General features: G+C 31.3%; 2 protein-coding genes across 2 annotated transcripts in view; both read right to left on the minus strand.

The window, feature by feature from the left end:
* Positions 1 to 1,136, minus strand: part of LOC134680983 (polycystin family receptor for egg jelly-like) — a 93,190-nt gene extending 92,054 nt beyond the window's left edge. The window contains exon 1 of the mRNA XM_063540309.1: positions 1,043 to 1,136. Coding sequence (XP_063396379.1) covers positions 1,043 to 1,124 — 82 coding nt within the window. The 5' untranslated portion in view covers positions 1,125 to 1,136. The remainder of the gene's footprint in view (positions 1 to 1,042) is intronic.
* Positions 1,137 to 2,875: 1,739 nt separating this feature from the next.
* Positions 2,876 to 15,880, minus strand: part of LOC134727691 (keratin-associated protein 16-1-like) — a 58,919-nt gene continuing 45,914 nt past the window's right edge. The window contains exons 5-11 of the mRNA XM_063592074.1: positions 13,840 to 13,965; positions 11,225 to 11,365; positions 8,367 to 8,507; positions 7,123 to 7,263; positions 5,873 to 6,013; positions 4,619 to 4,759; positions 2,876 to 3,057 (exon numbers count right to left, since the gene is read on the minus strand). Coding sequence (XP_063448144.1) covers positions 2,876 to 3,057; positions 4,619 to 4,759; positions 5,873 to 6,013; positions 7,123 to 7,263; positions 8,367 to 8,507; positions 11,225 to 11,365; positions 13,840 to 13,965 — 1,013 coding nt within the window. The remainder of the gene's footprint in view (positions 3,058 to 4,618; positions 4,760 to 5,872; positions 6,014 to 7,122; positions 7,264 to 8,366; positions 8,508 to 11,224; positions 11,366 to 13,839; positions 13,966 to 15,880) is intronic.

Below are 15,880 nucleotides of genomic sequence, written 5' to 3' on the forward strand. Positions count from 1 at the left end.
TTTTCTGCAATGTTTAGTTTTGTTTGGATTTCAAGTTTGTTTTATGAATTTGACAGTTCTATGTCCAATAACTGAGTAGGTTATCCTGAAGGTTATGGTTAGTATTAAGCTCTTATTTGATAAGTGTTTATACCAACTCCATTCATCTAATGATAAGTTGTGCACAAGACAACGCTATGTATACAAAGGCGTAGCTTTAACAATAGGTAACGTTAGCGACGTTAGTCACATAGTAAATGAATAGCGCCATATCCTTGACATAAGTAAATACAATGTGTATCGTATCTTTTATATTTGATTTAAACTCAATTTATGAGTCTTATGTAGACGAAACTCCCGTCTAACGAACCAACACTTTTTTTTTAATAAATTATTTTTCCTTTTTCTATACAGAAATAAATAAACACATGAAACATAATTTAAAGTTGATTTCGGTGACTTATATATCTGACTATGTAGAAGGAACTTTGTTCGTTGTTGTGAATTTCCGTGTCATTTGGTATCTAGTGGAGAGTTATCTCTTTGGCAATCATACCACATCTTCTTTGTTTTATAAATCATGTTTACCATTGTATATATGTACCTCATGTTACACATATATGTGTCTGAGCGTTGCTTTACAATAAATCTTGAAATCTTTTTTTTATGATATACAATACATTGTTGATATCGGATATTTTCCTTACGTCGTAACTACAATCCCCTTCCCGTTCATGAATGTGACCTACCGAATAACACTCTTTATCGGATTTGTTATCACATAAGCAACACATGTGGAGCAGGAGCTGCTTACCATCCCGGATCACCTAAGATCACCCCTATTTTTTGGTGGGGTTCGTGTTGTTTATTCTTAAGCTGTCTATGTTGTGTCATGCGTACTTTTGTTTGTCTGTTTGTCTTTTTAATTTTTAGCCATGGCGTTGTCAGTTTATTTTTAGAATCATGAGTTTGACTGTCCCTTTCGGTTTCTTTCATCCCTCTTTTGTTGTCTAAGGCATTTTTATTTTAATTTATGTTACAATTATTTACCATGAATACGTACTTGCTTTACAGCTTTTATCAAAGGAATCATGATACTGCATGGCGGAAATCTCACAATCACAAATATCAGAAACACAAACCATATTATTGTAACATGTGGAATTCCCAACTACATGTAGTGTAGGGCAAGCCTCGTTGTATGTACTTAATATACCAAGTTGATTAATTATAATTTCAAATTAACCAATTCCAAAACTTTTATTTTTTTATACTAAAGCATTTCTATCTGAAGAATAGATTATCTAAGCTGTATTTAGGAGTATTTTATCTATCCCAAGTACTTATATTTTAATTGTCTTTTGGCAGGGTTTGCATGGAAAGGATTTTGTTTTTTTAGTGTTTTGTACAATGAAGTCAGTTTATTGTAAAGTTTCGTTTTTATCCAAAGATTACAACTTTGTCTATGGATTATAGTCCGCAGGCCAATAACTGAGTCGGATAAGTTATCTTTAAGGTAGTTGTTTGTATTTAGCTCCTAATTGACAAGACTTGTGTTCATATACATTGCATTCATAATGATGAGTTGCGCAGAAGGCAACGCTATATGTACAAAGGCGTATCATCAACAATCGGTAACGTTAGTGTCGACATTAGTTGCCTTGTAAATGAATACCGCTATATCCTTGACATAAGTAATTAGGTCTTTCCACTTTTCGTGGAAAGACCTTTTGTTTTTCTTCTGATTATTTTGTTTTTCTTCTGCCGTCTTAGATGCTTTTTTGTTTTACAACATATCGAATGGATGTTTGGCCAATGATGTTGTACAGTAATGGTGGTTTCAAAACTCACCCTGTGTAACCGATCATTTATTCTTATAGGAGTTATCTCCCTGCGTCCCCTTTTTCTTGTTATCGCTATATCTCTAAATCCGTAAAAGATTTTAACAAACTGTTTTCACCTAATTGTTTGTCTACTCTTAAGAACGATTTGTTTTATTTTGACTGAAGTGATCGGAAGACATCTTATGGGAGTTATTTCCCTTTGAAAATTTAAGATAGACAATATGTTGGATAAATTCATACGGTATAATTCGTAGAAGCCTACAGTCTTTTAGTATGAAGTCCTTGGTCCATTTAAAGAAAATTGAGGTCAAGGTCAAAGGTCAAGTTCATGTTATAAATTTTGCTTGTTATCGTTATTCAAAAGAAAATGTAACAGTTAATGATATGATATGATTGCAAAATTACTGTTTACAATAAGGCGAAACTTCATCATAATCAGTCGAAGGGTTTTGGTTAACCCTTATAGGAGTTTTCTCCCCTTATGTATTTGAAATCATTATTTCTCCACAACCATACAAGCATTGACCTCGGACCTTCTTTTTTGAGTTCACTGACCCATGACCTAGAAATTGAGGTCAAGGTCAAAGGTCAACTTGACGTTCTAGATTTTGACCTTTGCTTTAAATTCTTTCTTATTCATTGAGAAACAATTGAGTCTTCTGGATATACGTATTAATCTTATTTTTTTTTATATCAGTTTGAGGTACCAAATTACATAAACAAGGAGTTTTCTATTAAACATCTTTTTTTAAATTTCATTCTTATGATCGAGGTGGAAAGACCTTCAATTGTTCTCTGAAGAATTGGTTTTTAATTACAATGTGTATTGGTAATTTTAAGTAACAGACCTTAATATGATTCAAACTCATTTAATGAGTCTTAAGCAGACGAAACACCTGTTTGGAGAACCAATAATTCTGGATTATTTAATGAGTTTTCTTTCTTCAACAAATAATTCTGGAGAAGCAATTTAGAGATACAGTTTTTAAAGAAATAAATTAAGGATAAAGAAGACCAATTATATACCTATATATATTGTGCCTAAGTTTGTATTATCCAATTAGGAATACCATCATATACAATGAATACGTACTTGCTTTACAACTTTTATCATTGGGATCGTGATACTGCGTGGCGGGAATCTCACAATCACAAATACCAGAATTACAAACCATATCATTGTAACATGAGGCATCTCCAACTTGTGTAGAGCAATTCTCGTTGTATGTACTCACTTGAAAAAATGCTAAATTGTTATATGTCATACATTTTAAACTTCTAACAACAAGGCTATGGACCTTATATTTTTTTTCTAATGTGACTTAGTAAATCATATTATCATTTTAACATGTAAGCTTTGCAAAATCTTCAAAGTTAATGAAGAATTAGGTACAGAACCAAACAATCTTAATTGAAATGAGATTTGCCATTGTTAATACGACTGTTTTTTTAAAAATCATTGACGTATCAATAGTGAGTCGCCACCTTCGAGCTGGTTTATTGCTATTGCACATTTATTATTTTCCAATTGTCTTACTTAACCTTAATCCAGTTTTCATATTTTCTAAATTGCATTAATGATTTATTACTACACTAGCATAAGGACAGGTGAAAGAGGATCTGCTCCCCTTTAGGAGCATCTGATTTCATCCCAATGTTTAATTTTTAATTTTTTGAGGATGGAAAGAGGGGGGAGGATTTCTATTGAACAGTTTTATGTTGTTTTTTGTACAATGAAGTTAGTTTTTCTGGAATGTTTAGTTTTGTTTGGATTTCAAGTTTGTTTTATGAATTTGACAGTTCTATGTCCAATAACTGAGTAGGTTATCCCGAAGGTTATCATTAGTATTAAGCTCTTATTTGATAAGTGTTTATACCATCTCCATTCATCTAATGATAAGTTGTGCACAAGACAACGCTATGTATACATATACAACGCTATACAAAGGTGTAACGTTAACAATAGGTAACGTTAGCGACGTTAGTCACATAGTAAATGAATAGCGCCGTATCCTTGACATAAGTAAGTACAATGTGTATCGTATCTTTTATATTTGATTTAACCTCAATTATGAGTCTTATGTAGACAGAACTCCCATCTAGCGAACCAAAACTTTTTTTTTATAAATTAATTTTCTTTTTTCTATACAAAAATAGATAAACACATGAAACATAATTTAAAGTTGATTTCGGTGACTTATATATCTGACTATGTAGAAAGAACTTTGTTCCTTGTTATGAATTTCTGTGTCATTTGGTATCTAGTGGGAATTATCTCTTTGGTAATCATACCACATCTTCTTTGTTTTATAAATCATGTTTACCATTGATATATGTACCTCATGTTACACATATATGTGTCTGAGCGTTGCTTTACAATAAATCTTGAAATCTTTTTTTATGATATACAATACATTATTGATATCGGATATGTTCCTTTCGTCGTAACTACAATCCCCTTCCCATTCATGATAGTGACCTACCAAATTAGACTATTTACCGGATTTGTTATCACATAAGACACACATGTGGAGCAGGAGCTGCTCACCCATCCGAAGCACCTTAAATCACCCTAAGTTTTTGATGGGGTTCATGTTGTTTATTCTTTAGCTTTCTATATTTAGTCATGCGTACTTTTGTTTGTCTGTTTGTCTTTTAATTTTTAGCCATGGTGTTGTCAGTTTATTTTAGATTCATGAGTTTGGCTGTCCCTTTTGGTTTCTTTCATCCCTCTTTTGTTGTCTAAGGTATTTTTATTTTAATTTATGTTACAATTATATACCATGAATACGTACTTGCTTTACAGCTTTTATCATAGGAATCATGATACTGCATGGCGGGAATCTCACAATCACAAATATCAGAAACACAAACCATATTATTGTAACATGTGGAATTTCCAACTAGTGTAGAGCAAGCCTCGTTGTATGTACTTACTAAAAATATACCAAGTTGTTTAATTATAATTTTAAATAAACCTATTACAAAACTTTTATTTTTTTATACTTAGGCATTTCTATCTGAAGAATAGATTATCTAAGCTGTATCTAGGAATATTTGATCCTCAATACTCTTCAATTTCGAACTTTATATGGCTTGTTTACATTTTATTTTATTTGAGCGTCACTAATAAGTCTTGAAGACGAAACTGTGTCTTGGGCAAATTATATTACCAATGTATCATGTTATATACAATACATATATTAAAATAGCGATTCCCCATCAAGTGACCTGATAAAAAAACTAATACATTGTTGACGACATGTACGATTGACTTAGTTAACCTGAATCCGGTTCTGATTTATTCTAATTTGACATTATTGATTTTTTTCTACAAAAGCATCAGGACAGGTGCCATATGTGGAAGAGGATCTGCTTACCTTTCAAAAGCATTTGAGTTATCCCAAGTACTTATATTCTAATTGCTTTTTGGAAGGGTTTGCATGGTAAGGCCTTTTTTTTTTTTTGTGTTTTGTACAATGAAGTTAGTTTATTGTAAAGTTTCGTTTTTATCCAAATATGACAACTTTGTCTATGGATTATAATCCGCTGGTCAATAACTGAGACGGATAAAGTGTTATCTTTAAGGTAGTTGTTTGTACTTAGCTCCTAATTGATAAGACCTGTGTTCATATACATTGCATTCATAATGATGAGTTGGGCAGAAGGCAACGCTATATGAACAAAGGCGTATCATCAACAATCGGTAACGTTAGTGTCGACATTAGTTGCCTTGTAAATGAATACCGTTATATCCCTGACACAAGTAATTACAGTGTGTATTGCTAATTTGGAGTAACAGACCTGAATATGATTCAAACTAATTTAATGAGTCTAAAGCAGACGAAACAACTGTTTGGAGAACCAATAATTCTGGATTATGTAATGAGTTTTCTTTCTTCAACAAATAATTCTGGAGAAGCAATTTAGAGATACAGTTTTTAAAGAAATAAATTAAGGATAAAGAAGATCAAGTAAATACCTACATATATTGTGCCTAAGTTCGTATTATCCAATTAAGAATACAATTATATACCATGAATACGTACTTGCTTTACAACTTTTATCATAGGGATCGTGATACTGTGTGGCGGGAATCTCACAATCACAAATACCAGAATTACAAACCATATCATTGTAACATGAGTCATCTCCAACTTGTGTAGAGCAAGCCTCGTTGTATGTACTCACTAAAAATTAACAAAGCTGTTTTATTATAATTTTAAATAAACCAATTACAAAACTTTAATTTGTTTATACTAAGTCATTTCTATCTGCAGAAAAGATTATCTAAGCTGTATTTAGGAATATTTAGTCCTCAATACTCTTCAACATCGAACTTTATATGGCTTGTTTACATTTTATTTTATTTGAGCGTCACTAATAGGTCTTAAAGGCGAAATTGTGTCTTGGGCAAATGATATTACCAATGTGTAATGTTATATATAATACACATATTTAAATAGCGATTCCCCATCAAGTGACCTGATAAAAAAACTAATACATTGTTGACGACATGGACGATTGACTTAGTTAACCTGAATCCGGTTCTGATTTATTCTTATTTGACATTATTGATTTTTTTCTACAAAAGCATCAGGACAGGTGCTATATGTGGAAGAGATCTGCTTACCTTTCAGAAGCATTTGAGTTATCCCAAATACTTATATTTTAATTGTGTTTTGGAAGGGTTTGCATGTTAAGGTCTTTGTGTTTTTTTGTGTTTTGTACAATGAAGTCAGTTTATTGTAAGGTTTCGTTTATATCCAAAGATGACAACTTTGTCTATGGATTATAGTCCGCAGGCCAATTACTGAGTCGGATAAGTTATCTTTAACGTAGTTGATTGTGTTTAGCTCCTGATTGATAAGACTAGTGTTCATATACATTGCATTCATAATGATGAGTTGCGCAGAAGGCAACGCTATATGTACAAAGGCGTATCATCAACAACGATAACGTTAGTGTCGACATAAGTTGCCTTGTAAATGAATACCGTTATATCCTTGACATAAGTAATTACAATGTGTATTACTAATTTGAAGTAACAGACCAGAAAATGATTCAAACTAATTTAATGAGTCTTAAGCAGACGGAAACATCTGTTTGGAGAACCAATAATTCTGGATTATTTAATGAGTTTTCTTTCTTCAACAAATAATTCTGGAGAAGCAATTTAGAGATACAGTTTATAAAGAAATAAACTAAGAATAAAGAAGATCAATTATATACCTATATATATTGTGCCTAAATTTGTATTATCCAATTAAGAATACAGTTATATACCATGAATACGTACTTGCTTTACAACTTTTATCATAGGGATCGTGATACTGCGTGGCGGGAATCTCACAATCACAAATACCAGAATTACAAACCATATCATTGTAACATGAGTCATCTCCAACTTGTGTAGAGCAAGCCTCGTTGTATGTACTCACTAAAAATTAACAAAGCTGTTTAATTATAATTTTAAATAAACCAATTACAAAACTTTAATTTGTTTATACTAAGGCATTCTATCTGAAGAAAAGATTATCTAAGCTGTATTTTGGAATATTTAGTCCTCAATACTCTTCAACTTCGAACTTTATATGGCTTGTTTACATTTTATTTTATTTGAGCGTCACTAATAGGTCTTGAAGGCGAAATTGTGTCTTGGGCAAATGATATTACCAATGTATAATGTTATATATAATACACATATTTAAATAGCGATTCCCCATCAAGTGACCTGATAAAAAACTAATACATTGTTGACGACATGGACGATTGACTTAGTTAACCTGAATCCGGTTCTGATTTATTCTTATTTGACATTATTGATTTTTTTCTACAAAAGCATCAGGACAGGTGCTATATGTGGAAGAGATCTGCTTACCTTTCAGAAGCATTTGAGTTATACCAAATACTTATATTTTAATTGTGTTTTGGAAGGGTTTGCATGTTAAGGTCTTTGTGTTTTTTTGTGTTTTGTACAATGAAGTCAGTTTATTGTAAGGTTTCGTTTATATCCAAAGATGACAACTTTGTCTATGGATTATAGTCCGCAGGCAAATTACTGAGTCGGATAAGTTATCTTTAACGTAGTTCATTGTGTTTAGCTCCTAATTGATAAGACTACTGTTCATATACATTGCATTCATAATGATGAGTTGCGCAGAAGGCAACGCTATATGTACAAAGGCGTATCATCAACAACGATAACGTTAGTGTCGACATTAGTTGCCTTGTAAATGAATACCGTTATATCCTTGACATAAGTAATTACAATGTGTATTACTAATTTGAAGTAACAGACCAGAAGATTCAAACTAATTTAATGAGTCTTAAGCAGACGAAACATCTGTTTGGAGAACCAATAATTCTGGATTATTTAATGAGTTTTCTTTCTTCAACAAATAATTCTGGAGAAGCAATTTAGAGATACAGTTTATAAAGAAATAAACTAAGAATAAAGAAGATCAATTATATACCTATATATATTGTGCCTAAATTTGTATTATCCAATTAAGAATACAGTTATATACCATGAATACGTACTTGCTTTACAACTTTTATCATAGGGATCGTGATACTGCGTGGCGGGAATCTCACAATCACAAATACCAGAATTACAAACCATATCATTGTAACATGAGGCATCTCCAACTTGTGTAGAGCAATTCTCGTTGTATGTACTCACTTGAAAAAATGCTAAATTGTTATATGTCATACATTGTAAACTTCCAACAACAAGGCTATAGACCTTATAATTTTTTTCCTAATGTGACTTAGTAAATCATATTATTATTTTAACATGTAAACTTTGTAAAATCTTCAAAGTTAATAAACAATTAGGTACAGAACCAAACAATCTCAATTGACATGAGATTTGCCATTGTTAATACGACTGCTTTCCAAAAATCATTGACCTATCAATAGTGAGTCGCCACCTTCGAGCAGATTTATTGCTATTGCACATTTATTTCATAGATGACCACAATTATTTTCCAATTGTCTTAACCTAAATCCAGTTTTCATATTTTCTAAATTGCATTAATGATTTATTACTACACTAGCATAAGGACAGGTGGAAGAGGATCTGCTCCCCTTCAGGAGCATCTGATTTCATTCCAATGTTTAATTTTTAAATTTTTGGAGGATGGAGAGAAGGGGGAGGATTTCTAGTGTACAGTCTTATGTTGTTTTTTTTTGTACAATGAAGTCAGTTTTTCTGCAATGTTTAGTTTTGTTTGGATTTCAAGTTTGTTTTATGAATTTGACAGTTCTATGTCCAATAACTGAGTAGGTTACCCTGAAGGTTATGGTTAGTATTAAGCTCTTATCTGATAAGTGTTTATACAAACTCCATTCATCTTATGATAAGTTGTGCACAAGACAACGCTATGTTTACAAATAGTCCAGTCAAACTAAGATTTAACCTCAAACTAATTGCAACAGAAAATGTTTTAGTTCTAATCTATATAGGGTTAAAGAACATCAGTTGTTCGACCTGTTAGTCAAATGCGTTTTGTTTAAATATACTTTTCACTCTTTTGGTCTTTTGGAAAATGTTGTTTGTGCTGTTTTTAGACCCTTCTACAACGAAATTTGTTTGACATGCACACGTATAAAAATTGCGGTTTTTATCCAACGCAGTCATAGGTTTGAACGTAGTTTTCAATTTAGACTCGTATTATGCCCTTTATATACACAGAAAAAAGTCCCATAAAATCTAACCTGCGGAAAACTCAAAATCAGCATTTTAAATTTCCTATGGAAATTAACATTGGGAGGGGAGATAACTCTTGCAAAAAATAGCCTTTTTTGGTCAGTTTTTGGTAGTTTTTCTTGAAATTTATGTATAACATGATACTTTGATGTGGTTATAAGTTTGTATTTGACTAAATTATATAATCTTCTGCTCATGAAATGTACAAAACCGAAGTGTTATGGGTAGTTTAATTTTTTTTCGTACATTTTTCATTAAAGAAATTGCAAATTTTAAGCTTTGTAACCATTTTGAAAAAATAATGTGAAAATTTGGTATTGTTTATCTCTGTATATTATATTTTTTCAGCAACTTACTTATCTTAAGAAACTTTAAAACACAAAAAGAAGAATACATGCTTAATTATTTTTTTATCAAATTTGAGATTCTTTACCTTGACATGTTGGAAAATTCAATAAATGGTCAACTAATAAATTACGAAATCTAGATTATAGCTTGATAAACTATATGAAAACACCTTTAGAGTTGTTTGTTATACTCTAAAGACCGTTTAAAAATCAAGAATCAATACATTCTGATAAATAGAAGCGGTAAAGTTATAATTTTGAATCAATTTTTATTGATATTTCTGCCTTTTTTGCAAGAGTTATTTCCCTTTTCAATGCAAATCTCCATAGGAATTTTAAATGGTGATTTTTTTAGTTTTCCTCAAGTTAGATTTTATGGGACTTTTTTCTGTGTATATTTGGGGTATAATGCTAAAGATTAAAACTTAAAAATCTTCTGTTGCAATTACTTTCAGGTTAGGGTCAAATTTATGCTAGATTGACTGGACTAAAAGGCGTAACGATAACAATAGGTAACGTTAGTGACGTTAGTCACATAGTAAATGAATAGCGCCATATCCTTGACATAAGTAAATACAATGTGTATCGTATCTTTTATATTTGATTAAAACTCAATTTATGAGTCTTATGAAGACGAAACTCCCGTCTAACGAACCAAAACCTTTTTTTAATAAATTATTTTTCTTTTTTCTCTACAGAAATAAATAAACACATGAAACATAATTTTAAGTTGATTTCGGTGACTTATATATCTGAATATGTAGAAGGAACTTTGTTCGTTGTTGTGAATTTCTGTGTCATTTTGGTATCTAGTGGAGAGTTATCTCTTTGGCAATCATACCACATCTTCTTTGTTTTATAAATCATGTTTACCATTGTATATATGTACCTCATGTTACACATATATGGCGTTGCTTTACAATAAATCTTGAAATCTTTTTTTTATGATAAACAATACATTGTTGATATCGGATATGTTCCTTACGTCGTAACTACAATCCCCTTCCCTTTCATGAATGTGACCTACCGAATTAGACTCTTTATCGGATTTGTTATCACATAAGCAACACATGTGGAGCAGGAGCTGCTTACCCTTCCGGAGCACATAGGATCACCCCTAGTTTTTGATGGGGTTCGTGTTGTTTATTCTTTAGCTTTCTATGTTGTGTCATGCGTACTTTTGTTTGTCTGTTTGTCTTTTTAATTTTTAGCCATGGCGTTGTCAGTTTATTTTAGAATCATGAGTTTGACTGTCCCTTTTGGTTTCTTTCATCCCTCTTTTGTTGTCTAAGGTATTTTTATTTTAATTTATGTTGCAATTATATACCATGAATACGTACTTGCTTTACAGCTTTTATCATAGGAATCATGATACTGCATGGCGGGAATCTCACAATCACAAATATCAGAAACACAAACCATATTATTGTAACATGTGGAATTTCCAACTAGTGTAGAGCAAGTCTTGTTGTATGCACTTACTAGAAATATACCAAGTTGTTTAATTATAATCTTAAATAAACCAATTACAAAATGTTTTTTTTTTATACTAAGGCATTTCTATCTGAAGAATAGATTATCTAACTTAAAGCTGTATTTAGGAATATTTGGTCCTCAATACTCTTCAACTTCGAACTTTATATGGCTTGTTTGAGAGTCACTAATAAGTCTTGTAGACGAAATTGTGTCTTCGGCAAATTATATTACCAATGTGTCATGTTATGTACAATACATATATTTGAATAGCGATTCCCCATCAAATGACCTGATAAAAAAACTAATACATTGTTGACGACATGGACGATTGACTCTTATTGAACATTAATACAAGCTAAAAAGGGCCCTAAAACGACTAGTGTTATACAATTCAAAGAGGAAAAAACAACAGTCTAATAATTTAAAAAAAACAGAAACGAAAAAAACACTTCAGAATAACACCCACAAACGACAACCACTGAACAGGTTCCTGACTTAGGACTGGTGCAAACAAATGTAGCGGGTTTAAGTGTTTAAATAGCGAACAATCTTTACCTTAACCAGAAACAGAGATCTAACATCGCAACATAAAAAGAATCACAATAAAATATCAATTGAAATGCTAAATAAGATCAAAAAGACATATAATCAAAAAAAGTAAATATATACTAAATTAATAAGTTTGATTTATGACACAATACAATTAAAATATAAATAAAAGAATGTTACCTGTCAAAAAGACAATTAAACATAGGCAAATGGCTTTAAATAAAGTTACTTACACAGGTAAATTTAAATATGATAATTTTGTTTTTAGGAGTACAGAAACATTTTTTACAAAATAGACATTTGGATGATATGTTGGTTCTCAATAATGACGACTCCAGTATGTATACTAAAGACATTTATCCTTTTGAACTTACTTCTAAATAAGGATAATATTAACAATGACCACTGCCGCCCTTTCCTCGATCTTGATATCTATATCATTAACGGAGAGCTTAACACAAAAATTTATGATAAAAGAGTGATTCTCATTTCATATCGTTGATTATCCATTTTTAGATGGTGACGTTCCCTTGTCACTATCCTTACGGTGTTTATGTATCGCAACTTGTACGAATTGCTCGTGTATGTAACAATGTTTTAGATTTTAACGAGAGAAATTTATGTATTACTGAGAAAAAAAATTACACCAGGGTTTTCGATATCACAAGCTAGTCAAAACATGTACTAAATTTTATCATCGGTATAAGGGCATCATTCATAAAGATAGCTCAACATGCAGACTTCCTATATGTTCAAGTTTTTCACATCAAACAAATATATGGAAATATTCTTTATATATAAAACACAAAACTATCATTATTCACCTCAGAAGCTAACAATACCTTTAAGAAGACTTATTAAAAAAGGAGATAGTTACGATACTGTTGTTAGGTCATTTAAGATTACATATTTTGTCGTTATTATTGATTCACTTATAGGGTCTTTGCATCAGAACTGAACACATTTATTTAAAAACCAGTTGTTGGCATGACACGGGTTATGTTCTTCTCATATATTTTATGATGGTATGATACTTAATCCCTCATGGGAAGGATTGTGCTACTCCTAGTCAAATCTGGATATCCCCATTTCCAACAGTATGTATTGAAATTATGACTTGTACTGGTTTTTACTTAATTCTAAATCAGAATTCCAATTTCTAATGGTAGATATTGGAATTCCGATTTGTATTAGACGGATTATGTGTTCTACTTGATTATAATTTGTACAGTAAGATAGACATCAAAATTAGCATCATAAGTTAAATGTATTTTATACTTCCCGGTAATGGCCGTCAGGTCGTATTAAACATTTGTAATGGGCGGTTGAATATAGTGAGCTAACCTCGGACTAAAATAAAAATTTCGAATGTTTGTTTTGACGATACATTTTCGCAGTCTTTGATCCTAAGATACAAGAGTTTTGTCTGATTTGTCATTCTTATTCCCGATCGGAACATTTCGAAGGAGACGCTTACCCTGTCGACTAACCCATTTTCTGTCTTTTTGAAGTTCATTTGATTCCCAAAACTTTTGTTTGTTACCTTCATATATCTTCTCAATCGATTCATCAGATTTAAACGTCTGTAAACTAATGTTGCCTTAATTGCTCTTTGGTATCTTTTGCCTTCCTTTTTCAGTACTCACTGACCCGTACTGTCAATAAACTCAAATATGGGCTTTGTTACCTTTTATGTAAGTAAAATCACGCCACTTCGTTCAATCATTCCATCAATAAAATGTTTCTCGCTCTTTTAACATTTCCGAGTTGTAGCTCATTCCAGAAATAATAACTTGAATTCATTATTTCGTATGGTTATGTTATATTTTTATTTATTGGCTACCGTACGCTAGTTTATATTCATATTGCGATAAAATTGTGCTTGCATTTGTAAACAAAAGTGGTGCTTGTATTTGTAAATCGAAAATACCTTTCAACTGACAAACTACCCAGTATTTACTATTACACGAGATATCAGTCCATTTATATTTTCCAGTTTTAATGTGACCGATAGCACAGTTCTCAGTCCTGAATCCATTTGGTTCATCTGGATTATCTACAAAAAATCCATTTTTTTTCCATTAAAATAAAAACACAGTAAAAGTTAATATAAGTGCAACAGTTTAGGAGACGTGATTTCATAACTGCCCTACCCCTCCCCCACAAAAAGTCTATCTAATGTTGTCGTTAACATTCCATATCAAACGACATGAACAGTATCGTTTCGTGTTTTAGACGATATTAGCTATCGAAATCAGTTTTAATTTTCAACGAGCTGAATTTGATAGCCTTAACAGGAACATGGGTTAATATGGCATGTTTACTTTCAGTCATAAAAATCAAAAATTCCAAAAACAACGCTTGATAATGACCTTTGGATTTGTAACCCTATTATCAAATATGAAACGTTTTGGAATATTTAATGAATATATTTAAATTCTGCGATATATGTAATATAGTATTTCTTAATAATTTCAATTTTCACAACTGAAAAATTGAGAAAATTTTGTTCTCTTATTAAACAAGGAAGTTTCTTAGTTGGTAATATTATAATAATAATAAAACAACAATGGTGCTGTGGTTACAATAAGTGGATTTTACCCGTGGTCATCTAACACAGATATTCCATAACGACAAACCACATTGTTTTGAAGGAATGTCTTTTATCGTTAGGGACCCGTGGTTCAATAGCTTCCATGTAAGCAACAACCCTTTGTAAACAAAAGCATGTTTTGGAATTGTACACAATCATGCTTTTCTCGATGCTGATGACGTCTTCACAGTAAAGCCGTTTGATATGTACTCATTGTGTATTAATATAATTAGTAGGAATTCGTCTTTAAACTAGCTGTCAGTAACCGATAGTAGTTTAAATATATTTTATTGTTCAAAATGACAAAAGGATCAGACGCAAGTTTTACAACTTAGTAACGTCTTCTCCGAAACAAATACAAAATATACACATTAATTAATGAACATATGAAATATTTCTAACTAACAAATAATTTAAGAATAAAGCATGAAAACAAAAGGAAACTTTTTGAAGCGTATCAATGGATTTTAATCGAGTGCATCCTTTTACAGTATAAATACGACACAAACACACCGAATAGTTAGTGGAATTACCTATGCGCAAATTTTGTTCTTGTGGACATAACTTAAATAAGTGTGTGTGTTTTCTCATAATAAAGCGTGGGATCTTAATATATTATCCAAGTTCCGAAAAGGATGTCAGCTGCACAATGGTAAGTATAGATTTGAAACTTATTCTGACTTATATTCTTTCGTTAAAATCCATTTAATCGTTATTGATAACAAAACTTAACAGTAAATATTCATCAAGATCATTCGATTATTGTCATTACATGTATATAGAAATATCTTTAATCACATGTGTTAACAGAATTAAGGTTGTCAATGCAGAGAAAAACGTTTGTTATTTTTTATATATCTTTGAACAGATAAACAAATAATATCATTTTCTTCAGTACGTAAAGCATCATCGCCAAATAATAATAAATCGATAGTAATATTAACATTAAAGACATCAATTTCGTTAAGCATCAGATTTCTCTGAGCTGAAAAATTAATACAATACGATAGATAGTGTTCAACATTTTCATTAATAAAACCACATGAACAATTTGCATTTTGTATCAAATTTGCTTTGAACAAGTCAGCACGAAGTGCGCTACATCTGTTACGCAGCCTTGTGTGTAAAACAGAATACAAACGATCTCCTAAAGAACCAAATCTCGCACATTTTTTATTTTTATAGTATAGTTTGTGCAAGGTTAATTTCAAAAAGGAAAATGTAGGAATATGTCTTATACTTAAGTCTAAAGAGTTCCACAGTGCAATAGATGACGGAAAATAAGACTGTTGATAAGCTGATTAACGATTTACGGGAATAGTAATATTTTGAATTTATGTGACGTATATAATTTTTCTGACGTCAGACACTCAAATCA

Source organism: Mytilus trossulus, chromosome 8 (genome assembly GCF_036588685.1).
Source record: "Mytilus trossulus isolate FHL-02 chromosome 8, PNRI_Mtr1.1.1.hap1, whole genome shotgun sequence".
NCBI lineage: Eukaryota > Metazoa > Mollusca > Bivalvia > Mytilida > Mytilidae > Mytilus > Mytilus trossulus.